This window comes from Sphaerodactylus townsendi, linkage group LG05 (genome assembly GCF_021028975.2).
Source record: "Sphaerodactylus townsendi isolate TG3544 linkage group LG05, MPM_Stown_v2.3, whole genome shotgun sequence".
NCBI classification, from domain to species: Eukaryota; Metazoa; Chordata; class Lepidosauria; order Squamata; family Sphaerodactylidae; genus Sphaerodactylus; species Sphaerodactylus townsendi.
This window is the reverse complement of record NC_059429.1, coordinates 73085033-73110498: the sequence shown is the minus strand read 5'-3', so window position 1 is coordinate 73110498 and position 25466 is coordinate 73085033. Positions and strand designations below refer to the sequence as shown.

The following is a 25466-nucleotide window of genomic DNA, read 5'->3' as shown; positions in this document are numbered from 1 at the left end:
ACTTTGAATTTCAAGACATTTTGTGAAGTTCAGCCATTTTATTATGACACCTGTTCTCATAATTCCAAAAGTGCCCACAGGTTCAGCAAAATAGAAACCCCTGCTATACAGTTTCATTCCACAGACTCTATCCAATGCATTTGTGATAAGCAGATGTATTGTCCCCACAAAAATTTCTTCTTTGTTCACTATTTAAGTTTTGGACTGAAACAAACTCTATGAATCTGTATAGGGGCACATCATTTGTGTTGAATAAACATGTAATTTATAGAAGAGTTCTATACTGAGAGTTCTATCACTGAGCCCTCTCCAACTAGGGGTGTGTATATAGTGGCAGAGGTCGAACCTGGTTCTTGCTTCCCACCCTTGGGTATTAAGCTGCTTACAAGAGTCACTGCATACTTAGTAGTAAATGTACCTAGTAGTGTCTGTGTGAACACGAATATTCAGAGGAGAAGCATGAAGATACCTCGATAAGTACCCAAGAGCAATAACCAGCCTCAGCTCCTATTACATACTTAACAGGTATTCCCTGTTAACCATTACTAAGACAGCAGCTGCTTCAGGGTACACAGTTTTCAATAGATGTGGTGCTATAACTTGGACTAATGGAATAACACAGGCTCTTGGATGACTGGAAGAAGATCAGACTGTTTCTATTCTGATTGTTTTTTGCTGCAGGCAGGGCTATTTCAAGTCAAATCAGCACTGAATTATATTTGTTTTTATTAAAAAGGACTTTATTGTAATCAAACTGCTGGAGTTTGGAGACAGGGTGCTGCATGATTGACAGGACACAATGCAAAATAAATAATTCATATAAATACATAAATATGTCTCAGTAGACGTTTATACCATTCAAGCTCCGCAAATGGACAACAGTCTGTCAAAGTTCAAATACCAAACAGGCAGCTTTTGTTTAAGCTGTTCAAGTCTGTACCATAGTAATACACAAAATCCTCTGCTGAATCTTGAGCCCGAGGAAGCAGCTGAGAAAATGAGGCAAAAATAGGGCAATTCACAGACTCAGCAAACAAAAAAGTCCTATTTGCCTATTAGTGTAAGAGTTTATTATGCAACACACATCTTCGCAGCACCAAGTGCTATGCAGCAGCACTGGAAACCTGAATTGGCCCTGATTTAAAGCTGAAGATTCAGCTCACATCCCTCTAACCCTTCCTCCCTTATTAAGGGTGGCAGCAGCTCATACCTGCCAATTCCTAAAAACAGTCATCTGGCATGAAAACCAGATACAGCTCCCCTCTGCCCTCAGTATCTTAGCTGCAACTGTGATACACCAAGCAGAGAAGCCTTTTCGCTGGTTCCCTTCTAACTTTACAGAAGGCCACTTGTGAAAGTGCAGCTGTATCGTACCTTCCCTGACTGGCTCCAGACACTATCCATTCACAGCTTTATTTGGCCCAAGCAATTATTGACAGCTGTTGTCTCTGCAACCAGCGCAGCAGTCTGTGGCAGACAATGATTACAAATGCCCAAACCAGTTTCATTAACAGAAGCCAACTTAAATTCTGCACTCAGATATGAGCAACTGAGGACCTGAGCCCCTCACACTCATCAGGTTCCAGGATGCCAAGCCCTTAGTAGGTATTTATTTATTGGACAAAAAAGTCCTCCTCCTTCAATCTATCCTCAAGTGTTTCCATACTGTGGATAGAGTAATCATTCTTCCCATACACAAGACACCATCTTCTCCACTGTGTACAACTAACCGTGCACTCACACTTAAGGCATTTAACTTCCATCCCTGCACCTCCTCCCTACTGTGGACTGGAGCAGTCATGTCAAATGAAGTGCAAATCCTTAATTAAAAAGTCAGTTTGGAGATAAGCATTGAGAGGTTGGTCCAGAGATAATGTATTCAGAGCTACATCTTGCAGTTCTTGTTTGAAGTTTTGCCTTTCCTGAAGATTAGACATTCCCTGTAGAAGGATTGTGACAATCTCAGCAATTATACTTCTTATGCCATTAACACTGATCCCGGAAGGACAGAGACAAGGAGACAAAAGGTCCTCCTATCTTGCAGCTTTAGGCATCTGCTTGTTCAAGTAGCAATTTGAGGATGTACTTGAGTCGATGTTGAAGCTCTGGTGAGCAACCAAATTCTGCAATACTGCTGAGCTTGTAGGAGTAAGAATTCCTGTCACGGTTTATGTAGGTGAGAAGGCAAGAGTGGTCAGGCTTGCTGAAGATCACCTTGGTGTGATCATTGTAGAAGTTCACCTGGAAGGATGGAGCATATTGGCCATGAGTACTGAGGCATGTCTAGCACCTGCTCCCATCTAACAGGCTCTACCCTTTGAGAATTCATCAACATACACCAGAATTGCGTTCCTTTCCCTTTCAGATATGAAAAAGAGGAGATCTGCCAAACCCAACAGGCTTTATGTAAAGTAGTCTATGAGAACCCTGGATGCTTCAGAATTTTAAATGTGCTCTCAGAGTGTCTGCTTGAAGGACAGCAGAGCATTACTTACCTGGAAGGTTCCATTGCTGAAGAGCATCAGCAAGGCCTGATCAGTCTTCACCCATTGTAGGAGCAGCAGTGGCAGCTGTCCAGCTTCGTCTATGCTGGGCAAGTCTCCTCCCTGTGAAGAGAGGGAGTGATAAGGGCAGGGGAATCAGCCCTTTCAAGAGCTTTTCTATAACAATGCCCAAGCCTACTTCAGCAGTTACTCAGTAAAACTGCCAAGACACTGAGTGGTTAGTAACTGCCTGGAATGCATTGGATGCAGTTGAGTAATACAGGTGAGTAATACAGGCCAAATTCACAGGATCAATGTGCTAACTCTAAAGGAAATTGCTTTTTCATCCTGCAGGTCAGGCTTCCTTAATCTATGTATTATTAAGTCATAGCCATGTGGACATGAGTAGGAATGCAGTCAAAGGAATACAGGGGCTCCCTTCAGGTGGGAGAGCTGCTAGCTAGAAACTGACTGAGAGAGAAAAAGAGCACAAATGTTGAGAGAGAAATTCTGTAGTCTTTGTCTAGATTTAAGTTGTGCCCTTCAAAAGTCTTTGAGGAAAGTTAGGTCTATATGCCTCTAGACTAACCAGTGAAGCTGAATACAAAAAGCCTGGGAGTGGCTCACCTTCATGAGATGTTGCTCCATGTAGGAGGCGAAATACTGCAGGACATTCATCTGTCCCTGCAGCTGTTCAGGGACTGCAGAAGCCAGGAAGGAGAAATGCTTGCTGTTGGTCAGGTTATAATGTACTTTCCTGTAGATCAAGAAAAGATTAACCATGAGAGCCAATCTGCTTACAATCCTTGTCTCAAACCGTCACACATATCTCGGACAGCCACAGTGTGGCACTTAGTGTTGGACTGGGTGAGTGGGGGAATCAGGTTCAAATCCCCATTCTGAGTCAAGACCCACCCAATGAGCTTTATGCCATCACTCACAGCCTGACCTCACACCCTAGCCTTTATATGTCTGTAAAGACCAAAAAGAAGGTGGCGAAACCCACATATACTGCCATAAGGACCCTGAAAGAACTGGATTAAAGTACAAAAGGCAGACACCTAGTTTTGCAGCAAATGGAGAAATTGCCTTCCTACGTCGGGGCAAGTGAATAGCAAGAGGTGCTTTAACTTGTGGAAGCTGACCTCCTGCTGCTCTACAGGAAGGCTTGTAACACAACTCTGCATGTTCCAGACCTTTTTACCTCCAGCATCTATAGTATCTCAAGGTGAAAATATACTTCCCACAATAAACAGACTGCTCTTTATGAACCTGAGATTATTTGCTCAAGGTGGATAGGTTCCAGGGATACAATTTATGCTTTCCACCTTATTTTATGTACAGACAACCTTCGCTACCCCAGTTCCCTTCTCCAGCCTTCAGCTCTTCTAGGATTTGCTTCTATACCTATGTTGCTATTTGCTTCATCACAGCAACACACAGTCTAAGAGTGCCAGGTAAAACTCCTAGGTCCAACTGAACCCTCTGGACAAATGTTTCTCCTACTCACTTCCAGTTGGCAGAGAGGGCCATATGAGTTCCATCATTGAAGAGAACACCAATCCTGCGGTTGGAGAGCTGATAGCCAAAGCCATACTTGTTGGAATAGTCCACCCATTTGCTTACCCAAACAAAGGGCTCATGGCAAGCCAAGGAAGCCGGATTCCTTTCAGCTGTGCAAGGAACAAAGATACAACTTAACTTAACTAAGGCAAGGAGAGGTGCGAAAACTCATCACAGCTCATCAGCATGAAACCTATGGCCATATTACTGTCAGTTCTGAGGCCTATACTAGAAATCATGTAATAGGCCTACCAAGGGACATGGCTGCTCCCATTATGGGATCTTATATGTTTGGTGATGAAACCCAATCCTCGTGAGAATAGTAGAACAGTGTGGTGAAGCACTGTTGTCCCACACTATCCTCCCTCACAATTTTGACTCTGCTACAAAATGCACCAGGAAGCTACCTAAGTAACAAAATATACTGTAAAAGCAAATAGCCCTTTTATCCTACAGTTTGTAACAGGACGGATTTTCTGCTTCTTTAAAAACTCTTCAGCAGAAGACTATTCTCGTCAGCCTTATGATGAAACCAGGGTGTTGGCATCTTCACTCCCCAATTCTATGCTCTTCTCATTCTTATATGCCTGTAATGTTGGGTCCCAAGAAGGCTGAATAAACTTAAGGCTTCAAATGGGAAGTGAATTTAGTTTTATGTCCTTGGCTATACTTTCCTTCTCTATTATTCACTTCCAAGACGACAGCTCTTCCATCTGTTTCCAGCAGTCCCAAAGAAAAGCAGAAGAGATCCAAGTATTCCTACAGCTTAGAGCTTATATTTACCTGGAGGCATGGTGGACAGACAGTTCTTCAAGAGCCCAATGGCAGATTCAACGACAGCTGATGCTGTAACACAGTCTTCAAATACTAAAAAGGGAGAAGATAGATAAGTGAGGTATGATCAGTTTAAAATGGCACCCCCCCCCCCCGAATGCTTCGCAACAGCTTACAGAAAGCTCAAAACTGGATAGAAATTGTAGAGAAATTCACCTGCACCAATGGAGGACCTCACTCAAGAGCTAGAACTGGGCTTCAGGGAAACAATCATGTTGAACAATGTTCTTATCCTCAATCACACTTGTTGTTGGCCCTAAAACCTTACTCCCCTGTTTTTAATAGCATTTGTTGCTGGTCTTATTTTAACTCTGATTTTAAGTTTTTAAGTTGATTTTAATTTTAAATGTATTTTATCTAGCTTGGATTAGATTTTAGTGACTATAGCTATTTTAATTGATTTATTAAATCAAATTTTTATATGTTATATCTATTGCTGTAAGCTGCTCTGAGCCCTTGTGGGGAGGACGACATATAAATCAAAACAAACCAACCATTTTTAAACTATGGTTTGAATAGAAGCATTCTGGGACTGAATGCAAAGTTCATCAAGGTCAATGTTCTGTTTGCAGCAGTGACAGGAGAAACGCTTCCAGAAGCTAAGAAGGGGTGAAAGTAACACTCCTTCCCAACTGTAACTAGCTTATGTTATTCAGAGTTAACCTGCCAATGAACATGAAGGTTCTACTGAGCTACTGCAGCCAATGGCTACTGCTGAATGACAGCCACAGTGTTAAGAAATAGTTTGCTTGAACTCTAATACCCCAGAGAACTTAGAATGAAGGTCACCACACTACACTGAAGCAAGTTTTAGCAGCAGGCAATTCCACCAGACCAAGGAACCCTTCTGACCTTCAGAGCTACTAGCCATTGTCCCACGAATGGACCTGGAGATAGACTTCCGTGAGCCTTCCTCTGCTACAGTCTCTGCTGGGCTGGAGCTGGGACTCTGGCCACTTAGAGGGGTGACCTGCAAAGAAACAATTGAGCTTTTACTATCTTTTAGCTCCTGGCAGGTTCAGAAGCTCCCAGAATTTCTTCCTTACCCATTCTTTCCTCCCTCCCCAAAAGCATCACAGAATTCCTGCAGTTAAGCTTACCTCACTCCCTTCCACAGTTTTGTGACTCAACTGTCGACAGATGGAGGTCTTCACAAGGCCTGTTACCAACTTGGAAATATCATCTTTCTCTTCTGAAGGACACTTTTTAACTAGAAAAGGAAAAGAAGGATTAGTAACCCACGTTAAGATGAGACAGGCCTTGTTGAACTCAAGTATGTCAGCTATCTTTTAGGAAAATGGCCATAATAGACTAACTACTGGGGTGTGTTAAAAGCAAGCATCTGATTTTTGTCTCTTTACACATATCTTTCTTTTGTTAGCAATAAGCACTGATTTTATCTTCTAGGCCTGCTCAAGTGGCAAAATTGTTTAGGAATTGGTTGCAACACTTTCCCCACATTTTGAGTCTAAGACGATAAACAAGCCACAATATTCAGTATGCTGCCTGTCCTATGAGTTTCCCCCACCCCAGCCAAAAGATCAGATGACCACCACTACACAGATGACCACCACTACGCAGTTTCAAGCCAGGAATGACATGTTAGTTCAGGGGTCCCCAAACTTTTTAAACAGGGGGCCAGTTCACTGTCCCTCAGACTGTTGGAGGGCCGGACTAAAAAATACTATGAACAAATTCCTATGCACAAATGATTGTAAAATGTTTGATTTCACCTTTCAGCCTTTCTGTCATGGTCTATTTTTAGAACAGTGACCAAAGTATGTCAAGTACAGGGTGGGCTCCAAATATTGTTGGGGAGGCTGTGGAATACCTTCCCCTGTAAAAAAAAAAAAGCAGAACTTTCCCAATGAGGCATTCTATCTAACCCAAGATCAGGTATCTTCCTGGGTTCTTTCCTCCCTAGCAGCCATGGCTTGAAATGATTCACCAGCTTCCGGCTTGATTGCCAATGGGAGTGAGGCGGAACAGAAAGCCTGAGAGCAACACATGGAGTAGCTGAGAGGGAAGGGTGGAGCAGGCGTTGCCACATGTAAGGTTTCCAACTCTGGGTCAGAAAATTCATGGAGATTTGGGGGTGCCATCATGTAACTGCAATCAACAGCCGTTGGGGCCAGTTCCTCCTCTCCCTCGAGCCCCCACTGCACATGAATGGAGCCATCGCCACCATGCCTGGCGGGCCGGATAAATGCCTTCAGGGGGCCACATTTGGCCCCCGGGCCATAGTTTGGGGACCCCTGTGTTAGTTCTTTGGATCCAGAACAAGCTTACCTTTGGGTTTCCTTTTTCCAAAGAGAGTCTTTGTCACCTTTACAAACAGGCTCTTGGCAGGGTTGGGGGGGTTCAGCTCTGGCACCATCACACAGCTGGTGGGTGGAAGTTTATCTGGTGTGTATCCCTAGAAAAGTCAACACTATTAGCCGAGATGAACTAGATAGCAACATGCAGAAGTAGGTGGCAGTCCTACTAACTTGTGTTCAGGTACCTATTGCTCATTGACTAGATTTGGCCATTTTCCCCAATTGTAAGAGCAATTCTGATGAAATGCACTCCTGGCAAGGATGCAAGTCAGGCTGCCCAGCCACAAAGGGAAGAGCAAGAAGTAATGACATATGAGGCTATAAGAGCTAATTAGAAGCAGGATGTAATTACCTAAATTGCAATCTAGGCCAGATTCCAGAAGCCAACACCCTTATTAAGAGGGACACTTACCATCCTTATAATGGTGGGGCCCAATAAGAAGCTTCATCCAATGACCTGGCCTCTGGGAGTACAAAACACTCTGTGCACTATACCCCGACTGTTTTCTATTCTGACAACAGCCCCACCAAGAATTAAGTAATGCACTGAGAAGACCGCTGCTCACTTTGGTGAAGAACTCATGGTCCAAGATTTCTTCCAATGTTAAACGTTCCTGTGGGTTGCGTTTCAAGATGCCCATAAGCAGGTTCTTGGCTGGAATGGAGAGGATTATTGGAAGTGTATAGGTCACATGCTTGATGCACTTGTAGGTCTCCTTTAGATCAGATGTTTCAAAGGGAGGATTTCCACATAGCAAAGTGTACCTGAGAAGATGAAAAGGAAAGGTGGTGGTAAATGGCAAAATGTCAAGGATATTCATGAAGAAAGCTTCTCTACAAGTCAACAACGGCATGATCTTATCTGCACATGACTCAGCAGCAGCTTCAGAGGAAGTTGAAATGAGGCAACACCCAGATTTAAGCATTCCCTGTAATAAAGCTCATGAAGTACTGCTACTGCTCCAGGTACTAGCAGACCGGAGGCACATCCGGCTGGCAGGAGACAGTCACTCCCCATCGGCTTAGAGCCAACAGCCTTTTAAGTTAGGGGTTGCCAGCGAGGTAAATTGCCCTGCACCCAAGCAAAGTGAAACCATAAGAGACGGGAGTGGTTATGGAATCTGTCCTCTGCATCATCAGCTGCTCACTCAAATCCTTGCTACTTCCTCCCCCCACACCGGAGACATGTGTTTCTGCCAACACAGCAGTAAATGGAAAGTTTAAACAGGAAGTTGTGGCTAAGTGGAGCAAAGATCTGACAACTCAAATGACTTTGAAGACATACTCCGGAAAGCTGTTCAGAAGCATCTAGGTTGAATAGCCAACTGTGTACCACAGGCAAACCACTTTTTCCATTATAATTACTCTTCAGCAGAAACAGGAGAGTAGATAGTATGAGGCTTTGAGCGTCTCTTGTCTTCAAACTGTCCACTCGACACACAGCCCAAAATGTCACTCATGAAAATTAGCTCAAAATAATACTGCAAGAACTACTTGAGGACAAACTATGGTGTGGCAACATCTAACAAGGGACCAGTTGGTATCCAGTTTGTATGATATGCAGGTCAGGCCTCCCAATCACTGATGGAACCGGCAAAGCAGGAGTCACTCAGATGTACAGCTTTGAGGTGTCACCAGTTCCATTTTGGGGCAGGAAGTCCAGAATACCTTGGTGGGTTGAGCACTTTTTATCAACTGGAAATCTGATTTTGCTATAAGCATAGGGGAAAGGAACTAGCTTTCCTTGCATCATGCACTCTGGGGAAACCTGTGGTAAGCTTTTTAGAAGTTTTGCCGGTACAGAACATGGAGGCAGGTTACCAGCAGCATAGTTCACAAATGCCCCCAATATTCTGTTGGCTCCCTATTGGGTTTTGTAAGACCAATTTCTTTCCTGCTGTTTAATATGCTGATATGGAGTTTGCTCCAAGCATAACCAGAAGATAACAGTGAAGGAATGACCATTTTTGGAGGTCTGATTTAACAGAAGGGCACAGCCACCTCTAGCATTCAAACTTTAGACTTACATGACACAGCCTAGAGACCATACATCTGACTCTGGCCCATGTCCTTGCCGAAGTAGCACTTCTGGCGCAAGATAGTTGGGAGTACCACAGATAGTCCTGGGAAAGGAGAGCATGATGAACATAAGCATAACTGCTGCTGGGACACCAGAATTTCTCAAATCCCCCCCCCCCCATTTGATTCATTACCTCAAAGGAAGTATCCCTATTGCTCAGGAAATCACCCAACACAAATGATTATGATTAATGACCCCCAAATTAAATCAGGTGTCTATCTTGCTATTGCAAAGATCCAGAATCAGGTACCCAGGAGGAAGCAACAGAGAGTTCAAATAAGCCCAAAAAAGGGATCCTTAGATGGTCTTGAACTTATGAAGTAGATATATATTTATGACTTCAAAATTACCCTTTAAAAATTTCTATAAGCAGTGAAGATTGACTTCCTCGTGTACTTTAATGCATAAGCAAAGGCTCATCAAGACTTAAATGACGTCAAGAAAACCACAAAATTGACTCTCAGCTGACAACACAACCTGCAGCAGGGATTCTGATCTATTTGTCTCAGTGTATTTCCTTTTCTAACAGCCCCAATGATCAATCACAATCAAAAAGCAATACCAGTGGATCTCGCTCCAAAAAACTGGTTTGTCAGAAGCCTCAGCTACAGCTTCCGGATTAGCAGTATGACCACCTGATCCACTGCCCGAGGTGGCTCACCCAGCTACCATTCATTTGCTTAGATGCGCCCTTGCCCTCTAGAGCTCCTTTCAGCCCTGCATGCTCACCCTCCCCATCCACTGGAGCAGGCAGAATTGACAGTTTGCATGAGGCATAACCCAAGATAAGGTTGGCATTGTTTCCCTTCACTATCCAAACAGGAGGCCTCTGCCTTACACATACCCACATATACAGTGACTGCATTGTTCCTTTGGCCACCAAGTTCCAGCTGAAGCAAAGGAGTCTATCTCTAGCTCCACTTGTGCCTGTTGTACTGTGAGCCCCTACACAGCTGTAAGAGTGGGGTGACAGGACACAGAGGCACTATAGAAGAAGCCTCTTCACTATTATTCTAGAGTAAGCTTAGACACAATTCCAGAGAGGATATCATTCTAGACACTCACTTTTTCCTCTGGTCTGCAGGTTCTTGTCGGGCAGCCAAACCAAAATCTCCAACTTTCAACTCCATATTTTCATTGATGAAGAAGTTACCTGGAGCAGAAGGCAGGTGTTATATGGCTATAGAGATCACAACCCTCGCTCCACACAGAACAGAACTTCAAGATCTAATATAGGATTCAGCAATCAGAATCTCTACTTTTTAATCGTTTTAATACAGAAGTGTCACATTTCTAGAACTAAATGAGAAGGAAATTAGATGCTGCTTGCTGAAGAGACCTTTGGACTGAGCAATTTTGAGCTTTGCATTCCAACATACCTCTCATGCTAATATACACCACAATTTTCTCACCTTATACACCCTGCGGTGCTATACTTTACACTCCCTACCATTCAAGAGATTAATATATTCCAAACCGGAAGCTCAAATAATGCCACTACAACAATGCACATTAAGTTATGCAAGTTGCTAGACGAATTTAGAGTGAGATTAGAAGATTTATTTCAGCTTCTTACATTTACACAAGTCATAATGTACACACCTAATTTGAGGTCCCTGTGTAGAATGCCCTTAAGATGAAGGTACTTCAAGGCAGAAATGATTTGCTTGAGGTAATATCGAACCTCTGGCTCCAGAAGAGTATGTCGGGATTTCCAGATATGAGCCAAGGACTAGAAGAAAAAGAGTTTATATAAGGAGATGACACTTTCAGAGAAGAAAATCAGTTATTTGGGAATAGACTGCTATTTGTCCTGCATCACACACAGAAATGCCTGAACACAAACCTTTGTATTAACCTTTTGACATCCCGCAGCATAGATGCAGCACCATGACTGGGCAAGTGCTCCCAGCCTCCTATCATCCCATACCTTCGCCCCAAGTGGTTGTCCCCCCCTCCCAACAACCTCTGAACTTTAGCTGGTTTTTAACATTTCCTCTCACTTTCACCAACAGAAGCCTACTTTCAGATCTGTATATCAAGCATGAGCCCCTTTTATTACAGGCAAGCAAAGCAGACCTTAACTCCTGACAGTTTTTTTAACCTTCCAATACATGAACTCTGCAGACAAGATTCATAAGAACACTGCAAGAAACTCTAATCAATGTGAAATAATGTAATGGAAGTACACCAATAGGCAACAATCACATGCCAAACAAAAGCTAAAATGCAGGTAGCTACACACCAAATGTAAAATTAGCTCCTGGAATGAATTCAAAACTGAAACTCTATCAAAACAGTTATACAATTTTATATTAATGCTGATCTATACCAGGAGCAGTCAAAGCTGTTAAAATTTCCTATGGCTGACATTTTCTTTAAGTAATACAAGTGTTTGAAATTCGCAACAAAGCTCTCCAGCAACCGCAAATAGGTACAAAGTGCCACTAATAACAGCAGCCAAAGCAAGAACAAACTCCCACAACAAAGCTGGGTGAGACTTGTGAAAGACGAAGACTTTTATACTAAGTTTTTTGGTTATTCATCCAAGAACAATGCCACAGGCTGTAAAGCTAAGACAAACAGGAAGGCAGAAGCATCAGGTGGTAGGTTAAGTATGCCAAGAGGAGACAGTGATGCACAGAGAAATCTGGGACTCACTTTTCTGCTGCAGTGCTCGAGAAAGATGTAAATGTTCTCTGAATCTTCAAAATGATGAGAAAACTTCACAATGTGTTTGTGATGCAAGTCTCTGTGCAGCTCAATTTCATTGATGATCTGGAAGAAACAGTAGTGAGTCAGCAAATTTTCCTGTTGAGAGTCTGGATGTATACTGGAAAACTGCCTTACTGTGCCCACGGTGCTTCTGTGCCACACACCTTTTCACGCTGGTGAGGCTTAGCCACTCGGCTGTGAGGAATGACTTTTACTGCATAGGTCCGGCCGCTGGAGAGGTCAGTCATTTCATAGCATCTTGCAAATCCTCCCTGCCAAAAAAAGAAGCTGTTGTAAAAATAGATTATAGACGTTTCCTGTTGGTAACCCTTGCATGACTTATCTGAAGATTCTCAGTGACTGATTATTGGGGATGGAACTACCTGCATCCTTGTAAGACCTTGAACAAAGTGGCTTAAGATCTTGAGTCAGTTTCATTCAAGCATGTGGCACCCAAACCAATCTGCTAAGCCAGCTTGAAAACATTTGCCAGTGCAGTTTCAACACACACTTCCCTTAAGCAATTCATGAGTCCTTATTTATTAAATTCTATCAAATCAATGGAGAATGTTTGTCATTCATAAAGAGACCACAATTTGGCCCCCAAATATGCCCTTTGTACTCCTTCTAGCATTCATTTTACTAAGAGTAGTGTGAGAACCAAGACCAATTAAATCTGCAATAACAGCAGAATAAGCCCCAGGAAAAATGAGTCTAAGTGCAATTGCCATGAAACCCACGTGATCTCGGTAAAAGAAGCATGTGTCAAAAAACACTGCCTTATCACATCAAGCAAAAAACTACCAAAATGGGAGCTAAACCAGGTGCGCGGAGCCAACAGTTTGGATGCATGACCTCACCCTTAAGAAGCACCCCCAGAACACACCCAGCAGCACTTAAGAAGAGCTATACAATTCAGACTTCAGTTCTAATCCATATTGCAATCATCGTATGCTTGTTTAGCACCCCCTTGCTTAGATTAAGTACATTTTCATGGAATTTGACAAGAAGTCTAAAGACCCATACATTCTACTCTTCCAGCAAACAAGAGTCATCATCCAGCTTTCTCTTTAATGCAAGAAATCTAAAGCTACCACATTTCCCCAAAATGGATGCCCAGTCTCTGTGAAAACTTCCAGGAAGTGAAAGATTCCTTCATCATTAGGAGAGTTCTCCCAACGTTTAACCAAAGTCTACCCTATTGTAACTTAAGCTCACTGGGCAGTATCCAACTCTCCATAAACTATTTCCACCATTCCTACTACTCGTACCTGTTCTCAGTGGGATCATTCCTAGGTTTGTAGGTCCGATGTGAAGAACAGCCATGTAGGTCAGTGAGCTGCTTACTGATTTGTATAGGAAGTGGTCCTTTCTGTATTATGGATATATCCCCACTACTTGTTTTAAAGCTGCCAATTATCTGATCATTATGTAAACCCCTAAATATAAGCACTTAATGTTATTATCAAGTTACAATTTGCTTCCTGGATTGCAGTGAAAGTAAGCGTTGCACAACCTCTATGACACGAGGTGCCAGAGGTGGCACTCAAGAGCCTTTCCTGTAGGCAAAACGTTTCAGTCGCCCCCAACATTACACACACCTAAGAGCTGGCGCATTGGTTCTCAATAATTGGCCCTGATTTTGATTAGCATTAAACTTATGACCCTCGCTTTTGGGGAAGCTATGAAAGTAACCCTGCTGGGTTAAGAAAACTGTTAAACGCTGACCGATTTTCTTGCGAACTAAAGCGCGATCCTTTGCTCCGAGTAAGCTTCGATTGTTGTGCATGACGAGGTTTCGCTTCCTGGAAGTAAACCCTCTCCTAGGGTCGTGGATTCAACCAGTTGGAAGAGTTGCATGTGGATTTATTTCAAAGCAAAGCCGGTCACCAACTACCACCAAGCTTTTCACTCCCGGAGTAACCTACGCCTCTTAGCCTAAAATCATATTTTTTCTTTAAACCAAACCTCAATTTATTCAGGTTAAGAATTGCTGTGTTGGCACTTAGGCCGATGAATCGAAGTGGTTTCATGGCAACCTGGGCACTCGAAAAGCGCTCCAAAAAAGGTTACGCCATCTCTGCTGCTGTAATTGGAAGCCGATTCCTGTCCTGCAGACATTTGTGGTAGTTACATTATCCTTCATTACTGTCAGGCATGATATATTGGAATTTTGTTAATTCTGATATTCAGTGTTCTGGTAATTGTCTTGAAATCGTTTGTCTAATGAGATGTTGCCAAATTTCTCACACATGTTTTTAAATAGTTGTAGTATTCAATCATTATTGACTTGTTGTTTTTCTTTTTCTAAATTCTACCAACCTACGGTTGAAGGGATAGGAAATAATAAAATGTAATTACAGAAACAATGTAATGAGGCGACAGGGAACAAGAGGAAGAAATAGACCCATTTCCTTGCTATGTCTGGAGCTGCTGAAAAGGGAAGAAGAATTTCACAGGCCACAGGCCTGTTCTTCCACATGGGCCTCGTGATCCAGGAAACCATCTTTTCAGGGATCAAAAGGGACTTCAGGAACACTCCATGTTGCATGCACAGAGTAGCCATCATCTTACCCTGAGGGGCAGTACAAATGAAGCCTTTCTTCCCCTCCACTGTGTGACAGGTTTTCACTGCCAAATACCACATAATACACCTTTTGTCAGATGCATGGCTTGCTAAGAATTCAAAAAGGACCCAAAGGAGCATCATTATTTTTTTTTGAGAAACAACATTTTATGGCCAATTCTTTGTTTGGCTTTTGAACAGTCATTGAAACCAATTGGTTCACAATTTCAACAAAATTGGTATTCACAAATGTTTGAATTATATGGCTTACCTACAAATTTGTCAGAATTATGGTACCTAATTAAGCTAAGTTTTATTCAATCTAATTCTCTTTTTCTCTTCTACTTCTTACTATATTTAAAAGACAGCTGATACTGTCAAGCCTGGGGGTTGTAGTATACGTTGTATATTTTGCAAGCATTTTGTAATTATTTGCAAATTAACTAAAATGTGAGTATTATGCCTCATTGTATTACACTTAATTATCAACTTACAGGTGGATATTTTTGATCAGTTTGACTGCAAACACCTTTATCTTCTATCTGTGGTTTAATGAACACACTCAAATATTTTACTTTGGATGCACCACTTTGGTACTCTGGAGTTGGCATTATTCCTTTGGGCCTCTCCCCACCCACTGGCATCATGATGTTTTCTCCAAGGTGTGCATAAGCCTTGCTCACAGGACAACCACACACTAAAAGGTTATGCTAGAGACAGGTTTTTCCAGCACTGAAGCAAGTACGTTGTATGCATTACTGAAAATAAGCCTCACACCTATACAACATTCTGAAACAAGGAGGGACCAGTTTCAGTGTGAAGGAATCTAGCTTGGGTATTGCTACTGAAACAGTTCCAGACAACATCATCCAAAAGGATCTAGTGAGAACAGAATAGACTCACTAGCAGCCCAACCCAAGGTAAATATCTTATTTGGAAGATACCCCAATATATGATGAGCCAACTCTCCAGGTGACGCATCACACTGTTTGATGTGGGGCAAAAGCAGCCAACAGACACTCCCCTTTGCAGCACAATCTTTGGAAAAATGCCAGCTTTGCTCACCGATAGGAGAGAGAGGTTACTGGGTATACACTGTTGCATGTCTCCCTGTCCCCTCCCCTTCAGTGGGCATAAGAGGTTTTATAAGTCAGAAAGTCATTTCTCGCTAAAACAAGTATTCTGGGAAATTTACACATGCCTATAAAAGGCAGGACTCCAGAAGCACCTTAAGGAGTAACACAAGATTTATAATCCAGCACTCATGTTCTTGAGTTAGAAATTTCTTTAGTTTCATAGGACAGGCATCCAACAAAGTGACCTCTGCCTCAGGAAAGCTTAAGATGAAATAAACGTTGTAACCCTTAAAGTGATGGCATGCTCCAGTCTTAGTTTCCCACTAGACTAGTAGAGCTCCTGAATTTACAAATGTCCTTATGGAAGTATATTATAAAATTCTCACCACTTTGTAGCCCGCCCCCAGTTATACTAAAGTAAGGGAATGGGTTTTATCATTTGAGTAAGAAAAACTGATATTTCTGATCTATTTGCAGACCTGGGAGCAACTCCAGAAACTGGGCAAAGAGTTGTTTTGCTGGGCAATGAGCACAGTGGGATCATGTAAAAGCTGATTAATAGTGAAAGCCAGAGCATCAAAGCCCCTTCTTTAGCCACTGAAGCCATGCCCATCTTCCCTTCAGCTCTTGCATATTTTGCAGACTGTTCACAAATTTTGAAACAGCATTGTAAAACAGCTGTACTGAGGACTAGCCAAAACATAATGTAATGTGCAAAATGTAAAGATCTCCAGGACTCTTCATATTGGACATTACACAGAGTGTGTGAATGTATGTAAGTTCGTGAGGTCCTTCAGGTCATTATCATAAGGCTTTTATCTATATCCTGACTGAAAGCTCTGAGGCCCCTGGGTACAGGTCATGGACTATTGGGAAGGAACTATTGGGAAGAAGCAAAAAAACAAATACTATCTAAGCGGAACACAGACAGACCAGATCGAGTATCTCGTCATTGTGTAGACAAAAAAACCAAGCCCAGCTATTGCTTAAATGTCAGTGACTGACCTTTGGGTTTTCAGTAGACAGGGTTTCCCCCCTCCCCCCTGAAGGCCATGGATACAGCCTTCTTCCAGCAACACCTAAATACTTTATTAAGATTTGCAGACAGAAGTCTTCTAATCATGACCAGAAACTTATACTTCCACGCTAAGGCTGTTAAGCAACCAGCCGAGGAGTCCCCAACCTTTTTGAGCCAGTGTGCATCTTCAGAATTCTGACAGTGTGGGCAGCACAGCCCCAAAATGGCCACAGCGGCAGGAGGAGTCTGCCTAAACCACTCCAGGAGGCTTCATCAAAATCGGACTCCCTTGAAGAGAACTCAGATCTAAGTCTATCACTGTAAACACAAAATTACAACAGCTCCGCCTCCTTGAAAAGGTATAAACTCTATGGTACAGGAATCAGTTAATAGTTGCAAGCATTCACTACACACTTTTCTCAACACCTGTTTTGAGTATGGTTGGGTGCTAATAATTTGGATTAGGCAGCCCTTATCAGGCCTTTCTGCTTTGCATACAGAGGTAAGCATGGGCAGATTTCAATCTTGAACATTCTGTTTAGTTTGCTAAAATCCACAGATCATTTTAATTTGACAAAGTAAAAAAGGCACACTCAAGCACTTTGACAGGTATGAGATCGCTCATCTCTCAAAGCACCCTGCTTCAATCCTGTGATCAGCAATGCCTCCTATGAAACTATCTTCTATAATCTATACCTGTTATCTCACCAGCTCATCTAACTGAAGCCTGCCTGCTTTGACTAGCAGCAGCACTCTGTGATGAGGAAAAATCCTTCCCCAGCACCTGTGACCTGGGATCATGATAGTAAGAATGCCAGCTACTGAAACTGGAATCTTGTACTTGCTACACATGTGCTCTACCCACTATCACCCAGCTTCAGTGGATCACAGCAACAGCCATCTGGCCCAGAAGCTTTTGGAAGAATCAAAGTGCCAAACAGTCCACAAGAAATTGCCTCATAATCCACTGGTGAACTCAGCTCACCTCTCAACTCCTACAGGAGGCAAGAGGGATCACTTATTCAGGTCAGCCTTAACTAAGGGAGTTCCACAGGTTCCAAAAGCTATGGCAAACATTCATTAAATACGTTACCAATTTAAATACCGGTAGCTTTCCCAGTCACCTCGGAATATGGGGGACAGAAATCCCGAGAAATAACATTTTGCAAGGCTGCAAACATTTTACAAGGCTGCAAATTCGCAACAGTCCCCCTCCATTCAGCAGCCGAGCCATTACTGAAAAGTCCATGTCCTCCAGTTGTGTGTGTGTGGGGGGGGGGGGGGGGGGGGAGAAAAAGGGCTGAAAGCTCTCTCCCTCCCGGGGTAGAGAGGAAAGGAATAAAGTGCAGAGGGTAACGCATAAAAAAGCTGGGGGTGGAATAGTAGGGTTGGCTTTAAGTCCACCTCCCACTTCATACAAGGCCTAGGAGGCGGGGGGGGGGGGGGGGGGGGGGGAGGTTGTTACGCCCGAGCATGTTTGCTTCGCATCACCAGAAGATGAGAGAGCAGACACCGGCAAAGGCATCCGAGGAGCTGCGAAGGCCACCCGCACCAAGATGGGGAACCAAAAGGGCGCCGCTTGGCCGGAGCGAGCCTTGCAGAAGGCAGCGGCGCCCTTCGCTTCCCGATCATGGCGGGCTACAAGAGTGGTGCAATGGGCAACAACACCTCAGCTGGAATAACATCTCCGCGTCTGTCCTCACAGTCACCAGCACAGACCAGCAACACAATTGCAGCAAGATCCCCGCATCCTAAGGGCGGCAGGCAGGAACGGCCACGCTAACGAGAGCGGCGCCATCGGGAGCCAGGCTGCTTAAGGGGACAGAAAACCGCATTAAGTGGTTCATCAACTCACCCTCGCGGGGCCTTCGTTCCCCAACACACTCCCTGCACCACTACATACCTTGCCAAGCAGACGGCCTTTGCTGTAAGTCCGGCCAGAAACCGGGTCAGTGATGACGCGGGTCGGGTCGATCGTTTTAGGTGGATCCGGCCGGCCGGCTTTACATGAAGCGGAGGTCGGAGAAAGCTTACACAAGTCCGAGCCCAGTGCGCTGCCAAGGAACTGATGGGTCGGGAGAAAACACGCGGGATCCATGTCGAACGAGGGTGGATCCCTTACTGCGGGAAGAGGAGGAGGCGGCGGCGGGACTGGTCAGCCCTCGGCCCAAGACCTCCGGGCAGCCGCGCGCAAATCCACGTGGCGCAGCACCGGCTGCCGAACTTCTGTGCTCGCTCTACCCACGCCCGGGGAATCCCGGCGCTTTTATCAATGGGAGCGGTAGACGTCATCCAATAGGGAACCCCTCCCTTCAGTTTGGGGGCGGAGCTAGATCTTAAAGAAAACGCCGCTGTTGAACTTCCACCTCCCCCCAAAAGGACATGCTTGGGATTAGTTCTTAAACAGACAGCCGCTGAGTATGATTTTTTTTAAAGGGACATACTTGTGAGTCTTCCGTGCGCGAAGAAAAGGAAATTAAAAAGGGAACATACAAAGGAAGTGGGGAGAGAGAGTTGCTTTCTCTCTCCTTTCTTCCTCCGAGGCCTGGAACAATGTTAACCCTAGAGGGAGAGAAGAGAATTAGTTCAACTGATCATGCGGATTCCATCTGCTATTTAAGACCATTTTTGCCTAACTTATAAATTGTGCTTGGTTTTTCAATCCATAAGATAGTATTTTCTAAACCACTAAGTTTGCTAAAAATTCCTCATGTGTGTTCATTTGCAGTCTGCAGATTATAGGAGTTAAGAAAGAGAAGGAAACAGGATAGCTTTTTCCCTCCTTTAAAATTGACAATGATTTGAGACTTCAATATATGTACCATGTGAAATATTCCAGAACAGTTGAAAGTGAGGGAATTTTTTAAAAAATTAATTTCAACCTCATCCTAACCATGTACGTTTCAGTGGGATTTACTTCTGTTTTCAGCCACCCCTATTAATGTTGAACAAGGGAAAACCTGGACTCTAAAAGCAGCACAGAAATATTCTGAAGAAGTTAAATAAGTCTAAATATTCACAGGATCATACTGAATACTGCGTGGTTAATTCATCCAAAATATTGCCGTTTTGCCAGGCCAAAACATATATGAAGGAAATGAGTACCCTTTACTGGTGCCTGAGAGAACGCACAGGGCTGGGGAGGGGGTTATCAATATGATTTCAGAAATAAAATACATTTTTTTCTATTAATGATTCAAGAGATTGAATATATCACTGCACATATGTAAATACACCACAGTGCATTGCTGAGCTTGTTTTAGCCCCTGCTGGATTATCTGTTGCTGCTGCTGAAATACACTGTTTCTCCACAGGTTTTTTTTTTTATTTATTTCCTTTTTTGAATTGGGTTGCTACTTTTTCAAAAAGCTTCTATAGTGGTACCTCTAAGAACAGTTTGATGCACGCATATTAATAGTTGGACATATTTGTCTCAACAGAAATGGTTCACTTCTAATTTCTGCAGTTCTGCAGCTCAAGTTGCTGTTAAAAGCACAAGGGTGATTATTTTGGGTCAGTTTGCAATTCTGTTTTTATGTAGCAGATGTAGACTTGCTAAAAAAAACAACCCCATCCAGGTAAAAGTTGCTCTTTCTTTTCTCTACCACTCTTCTCACTTCCAGAACTCATTTATTATTTTCCCATCTTTTGAAAGGAAAATGTGATGGATGCATACATCTGCTCCTGTTTCAATTATTCCTGAGCTAATGCACAAGATGGCCTGCAATTTAGTACTGAAAAATGTAGGTGGATTTAGAAGAGTACTGAAGTTTCCAGCTGCATTCCCAACCCCCTTTCCCAGTCCTTTTGTTAGGTTGATAAGAAATAATTAACATGAAACTGAAGTAGCAATGCAAATTTCCATGCAGCAGCAGGGCAGTGGGACAGGCCAGGAGGTTTTTTTCCTTAGAAGGGAAACTTGTTAAACTGATGAGCTCATCCATAAGTCCTGTTTACACACAAAGCCTGAGACTAGAAGACTCCTTTGTCTGGTCTCCCTTCTTCTGCTGTGCAGAATCCCAAGGTAGCCTAATGGGGATGCCCCGAAAACACAACATGAGGAAAGGGTGAAGAGAAAGGTGGGGATAGTAATAAAAGAACTCATTCCATATATGAAGATGCTTAATTCTTTTGCTTGCTTCATGAATATCACTATTTATTTGACTGTATAATAAAAGGGAAATGTTGAAAACAAAAGAATATAAAACACGAACATAGTTCTTCCTGGGAAGGGGTTCCTATTCAAGGAAGTTGGCTAAATTATATAAATGAGATATTAGGTGATACAAGGGACCTTGCTTGCTTTATTATGCAGATGTTTAACTTTTGCCCTGTGGAGGGTGTTTCAAGGTGACCCCCCCTCCTAAAACAGACTGAATGTAAAAATAACAAAAGAATTTGGGCACAGTTTGTTTTTCCTGAACTACCCCATATCTGAAGGAATGGAAAAGCAGTATATTGGGTTATCTAATAAGAACCCTAAGATATAGAATTCATTTCCAGAAGACACCCTACTTAAGCTGGAAATAGGTAACAGATTAAAAAAAACACAGAAAATTGTTTTAGAAAGGTGTTTTGCAAGCATTTGAAATAACAGAAATGGGTGCCCTGCAAAAATCCAAAAGAGACAGCCAAGAGGTGCCACATGATGAATCAATCCATATTTCAAACTGCCTTCTGCTCCCCAAAGGTTAATGACAAAAGCAGCATTTTGGTAACAGATTGGAAGCCTCCTCACCATGATTGTACCATTCCCAGTCTTGAGTCACATGTAAAAGTATTTTTGCAACTTTGCCATGAAATTCGAATTGGTAGAAAGCTAGATTGGCTAGCACATGTGGTTTCACAATACACCTCCCACCCCATTCCTTTGTGCAAGGGTGAATGATGAATATATAAACAAATAAATATTCATAATCTGTATATTTAATTTTTAAAATATATATATATACATTAGATTAATGCATGGCTGATAGATGAACCAGCCTTTGACATGTTGGTGATTCTATCTGATATGTACATTGTGAAGTCAGGTTCCCATGACTGATTGTCTTCACTCCAGGGGGTAGGGTAGATACTATTGTCTGTTCCTGAAAACATTATGTAGATAATGCCAAATCTTTTTTATTTAAGTGAATACTCCATTTAAGTTAATACTGGATGTGAGTTAACGTTCAGCAATTTTGAGATTTAGCCCGTTTATGCATACAGTACTTACCCCACTTCACAGTGGGGCTTTCCATTTTTTAAATTTAAATAGGATTCTTCTGCTATGAAAGGTCCCCAGCTGAGCCAGTCTGCCATTTTATGCACCCATTCTCTCCATAAAACCTACAGCTGAGTTGCTCTCTGTTGCCGTGTGTGTGTGTGTGTGTGTGTGTGGGCGTGCGCATGCCATCTTGGGACTAGCATTATTTTGTAAATTTCATGAAGATTTCACTGGTCTGTTGTTCCAGTGATACACCAGCAGTGTTAAAAAAAAGAAAGCTCTTTCAGTCACTCTGAATTGCTCCATCAAAGAGTGAAAGGAACTGCTGTTGGGTGGGCAGGGGAAGGTGGGCAGGAGCAGGAAAATCCAATGCAAGTCAAACTCATGCTATCTGCTTTCACTTTCCCTGCAGAGCAAGAGAAAATCCTTTCAGAGGTTTTTAAACAGAGGCTGGATGGCCATCTTTTGGGTACGCTTTGACTGTGTGTTCCTGTTACCGCTGCTGCTCAGGTAACAATAAGTGATTTCAGCTCAGCAACGTAATGAGGCACAGGAAGCCGACGTTCTTCAAAGCAAAAGGATTTTATTTGCAGGAGATGGTCACAGCTCGGTCAGGAGAATCACGCCTTGCAACCCAGTGCAAGAACTTTTATTCCCAAACTTCAAAAGGGGCAGAGGGGCAGGGAAAAGGGGAGGTGAGGGGGCAAGTCCCTCACCAAACACCAATAAGAAAACAAACAACACAAGATACAGTTACAGCACAACAAAAAAACAAGATACAGTTACAACTTCTGAATGGGATTACAAAATCCCGCTGTCAAACGTCTTCCCGCGAGATCTCGCAATGGTGCTGAAGGGAGAGCAGATAAGGTCCATTCAGAAAATCCAGGTGGGCTCGCTACCGCACCCAGCTATCTCCTTTATCAGATGGCTGTTTCCTTTAGTAATACCCTGAGGCTCCCGCCTCACATTGTTGCAACAAAGAAAAGTTCAAACTGTCCAATGGTGGTCCCTGCACGTCTTCCAATGGCTGGGGACCTCTGGGTGCTGGCAACAGATTTGATTTGCAAGTCCAAAGAGGGTCTTTGTCTTTGTTAAGGAGTCGGCTGGGTGTTGGTCTAAGCTGCATTCCAGAGCCAACTTTCTTGTCCCTTAATATCAGCTTTTACAGACTACTGCTTTTGCTAACAGACACAAATTTCAAAAATAACATTTCTAAACTTAAACATTAGGGAAAACCTTAAGGGATAAATACATATACTTATAGGCAAGACTTTCCTAAGTTAACAATAACAGAACCTTAAACTAACTGGAGAACTTGGTCAAACTAAAATCCTAAACAGCAGGCACATCATAAATTCAACTAAAGAGGGGCTTTTAGTACATCTAGAAAGGGCGTAAGCAAAAGGGAAACCATATAGCATTGGCACAATCATACATAAGCGTTCTCTGTGAGCCTTATGGAGGCTTCTGAACCACACAAGTCTCTGCGTCCGGGTATGGAACCAGTGTAGTCAGACAACCTGACTCAGGAAAATATTTTGTTTATTTTTCTGGGCGGTAACATTCCTACATGGCAGGGGGTTGGACTCAGGGGTGGAGTGAAAGGAAACTGTGCCTGGGGCACGTGCACTCTGCGCCCCCGCCATGGTGCTGCCTGTCCTTGCCTCACCCTGGAACGCCCCGCAACGCCCCTGCGGCAGCGCCGCCCAGGGCATCGTGTCCCCCCATTGGCATGGCACCACTGGTTGAACAAGATGGCCCTTATGGTCTCTTCCGACTCTCATTCTATGAGTGGGGATTTGAACTCAGGCCTCCCATATATTAGTCTGACACTGTTAACCACTGTATCACACTGGCTTTTTGCAGATGAGCTTTAAGATCTACCAATAAGACTCTGTTCTCAGTGTTATCCTTTTGTAGTTATGCATCAACTTTTGGTGATGCCTCCAAAGTGCTGGAATATACTGTCTTGTTAGAAGCTGTAGGTAAGTGGATTCTGCACAGCATATTTATAATGAGTTGCAATTGTTATGAACTCAATTTCCCTGAGAGCCAGCATGGTGTAGTGGTTAAGAGCTGGTGGATTCTAATCTGGACAACCGGGTTTGACTCCCCACTTCTCCACTTGAGTGGCAGAGGCTTATCTGGTGAACCAGATGTGTTTCCGCATTCCTGCATTCCTGCTGGGTGACCTTGGGCTAGTCACAGTTCTTTGGAACTCTCTCAGCCCCACCTACCTCAGAAGGTGTTTGTTGTGGGAAGAGGAGGGGAAAGGAGCTTGTAAGCCACCTTGAGTCTCCTCACAGGAGAGAAAGGTGGGATATAAACCCCAAACTCTTCTTAAATTAGTTCATTTATAATGATTGCAACTTGTTATAAATATGTTGTGTGGAATAATTTGTTGTCACATCAATCCAAAGCAAAATCCAAAAACTAAAATCCAGAGCCCTTCGGGGACGGGGCGGTATAGAAGCCTAAAGTATAAATAAATAAAAAATAAATAAAAATTTATGTAAGAAAGAACCAAAATGACACAATTGTACAATCTTTCACAGTCTCCAAAACTCTTCATTAGACTAGTAGATGTTAAAAAAAACAAAACAAAAAGGTCAGGACGGGGAGGAAAGTAAAATTTTCAGGCCATGGTATTAACAACTCTTGAGAAGTCCATTTCTGTTCCTTTCTGGACAAAGGAAAACATTTTTTAAGGAATAAAGTGGAATTCTAAGTTCAGTTTTGCATTTTGCTTATGTTAAATTGATTTATAATAATATTTGCTTAGTTTATCTTTTATTTTGTAAACTGTCTTAAATACTTATATTAAAAAGTGGTACAAAAAGTGATATAAACATTCTGTAAATAAACAAATATGGAGTGCTAACATGATCAGGCCCTGTGTTGAAAAAAAAGTTCCTAAAAATATTCTCACACATTTTAAAAAACACAATCCTTCCAAGGATTCTTGCTGTCACAACAACCCTGAAGCAAGCAAGAATCCAAAACGGCCCTAGTTTTTCCGAAACAATGACATGAATGTACTGTCCCCTACTGGCGAATCTGAAGATTGTGTGCCTCTCTGTTTGTTTTGCTTGCTGTTACTCCTTCTCTGAGAAGTCCATTTGTGCAATGACATGAAAAGTTGTATTTCCATGAGGATGGAACTGCAGCTGGATTTGTGATTAATCACCTTCAAGATAAATTACATTGTGTAGAGGAGTCAAGATGTGGAAAGTGGATGGACTTTAACTGGGTTACCTGTCTTATGACATTGTGGGAACTGAAGGAACTTAGATCTCTCACATACAAAACTCAGCAAGAAAAAGCACCTTCTTTGGAAGGTCTCAGTTTTTTCTAGGGTTTCAACCAGCAACATTTATTCCAATATGAACTTTCCTGACGCTGTATGAAAAAGTGAGTTGTGACTCATTCAACTCATGCTGGAATAAATGTTGTTGGTCTTTAAGGTACCACTGGACTCCTGTTTATTTTCCTATACAACAGTAGTCCACCACAACTATCTGGAACTTTTGTGTAGCTTTATCTTTAAAAGCAGTGATGCCAGCAGGTGATAATACTTATCTCCATGCTTTTGACAGGTTTG

The 25466-nt window shown here is 42.8% G+C and overlaps 1 protein-coding gene across 1 annotated transcript; it reads right to left on the bottom strand.

Annotated features, from left to right (window-relative positions):
• Positions 1 to 718: 718 nt before the first annotated feature.
• Positions 719 to 18878, bottom strand: PLK3 (polo like kinase 3). The gene is made up of 15 exons (XM_048498816.1): positions 18557 to 18878; positions 12158 to 12265; positions 11940 to 12056; positions 10881 to 11010; positions 10344 to 10431; positions 9226 to 9321; positions 7765 to 7963; positions 7170 to 7296; positions 5981 to 6090; positions 5733 to 5850; positions 4830 to 4913; positions 3994 to 4156; positions 3111 to 3240; positions 2496 to 2606; positions 719 to 2241 (listed from the first exon to the last, which is right to left on the bottom strand). Exons 1-15 carry the CDS (start codon positions 18749 to 18751, stop codon positions 2047 to 2049), a joined length of 1971 nt encoding a protein of 656 aa, XP_048354773.1. The 5' UTR covers positions 18752 to 18878; the 3' UTR covers positions 719 to 2046.
• Positions 18879 to 25466: the final 6588 nt, after the last annotated feature.

What these genes read in the sequence shown, in the direction of transcription:
- PLK3 (XM_048498816.1), bottom strand. Translation starts at nt 18,751, where the DNA reads ATGGATCCCGCGTGTTTTCTCCCGACCCATCAGTTCCTTGGCAGCGCA. An exon ending in TCGAGCACTGCAGCAGAAAA is followed by an intron (nt 11,011 to 11,939) that starts GTGAGTCCCAGA and finishes TTTTTCTTCTAG; the next exon opens with TCCTTGGCTCATATCTGGAA. An exon ending in TGGAAAAAGGAAACCCAAAG is followed by an intron (nt 6,091 to 7,169) that starts GTAAGCTTGTTC and finishes TTCCTTTTCTAG; the next exon opens with TTAAAAAGTGTCCTTCAGAA.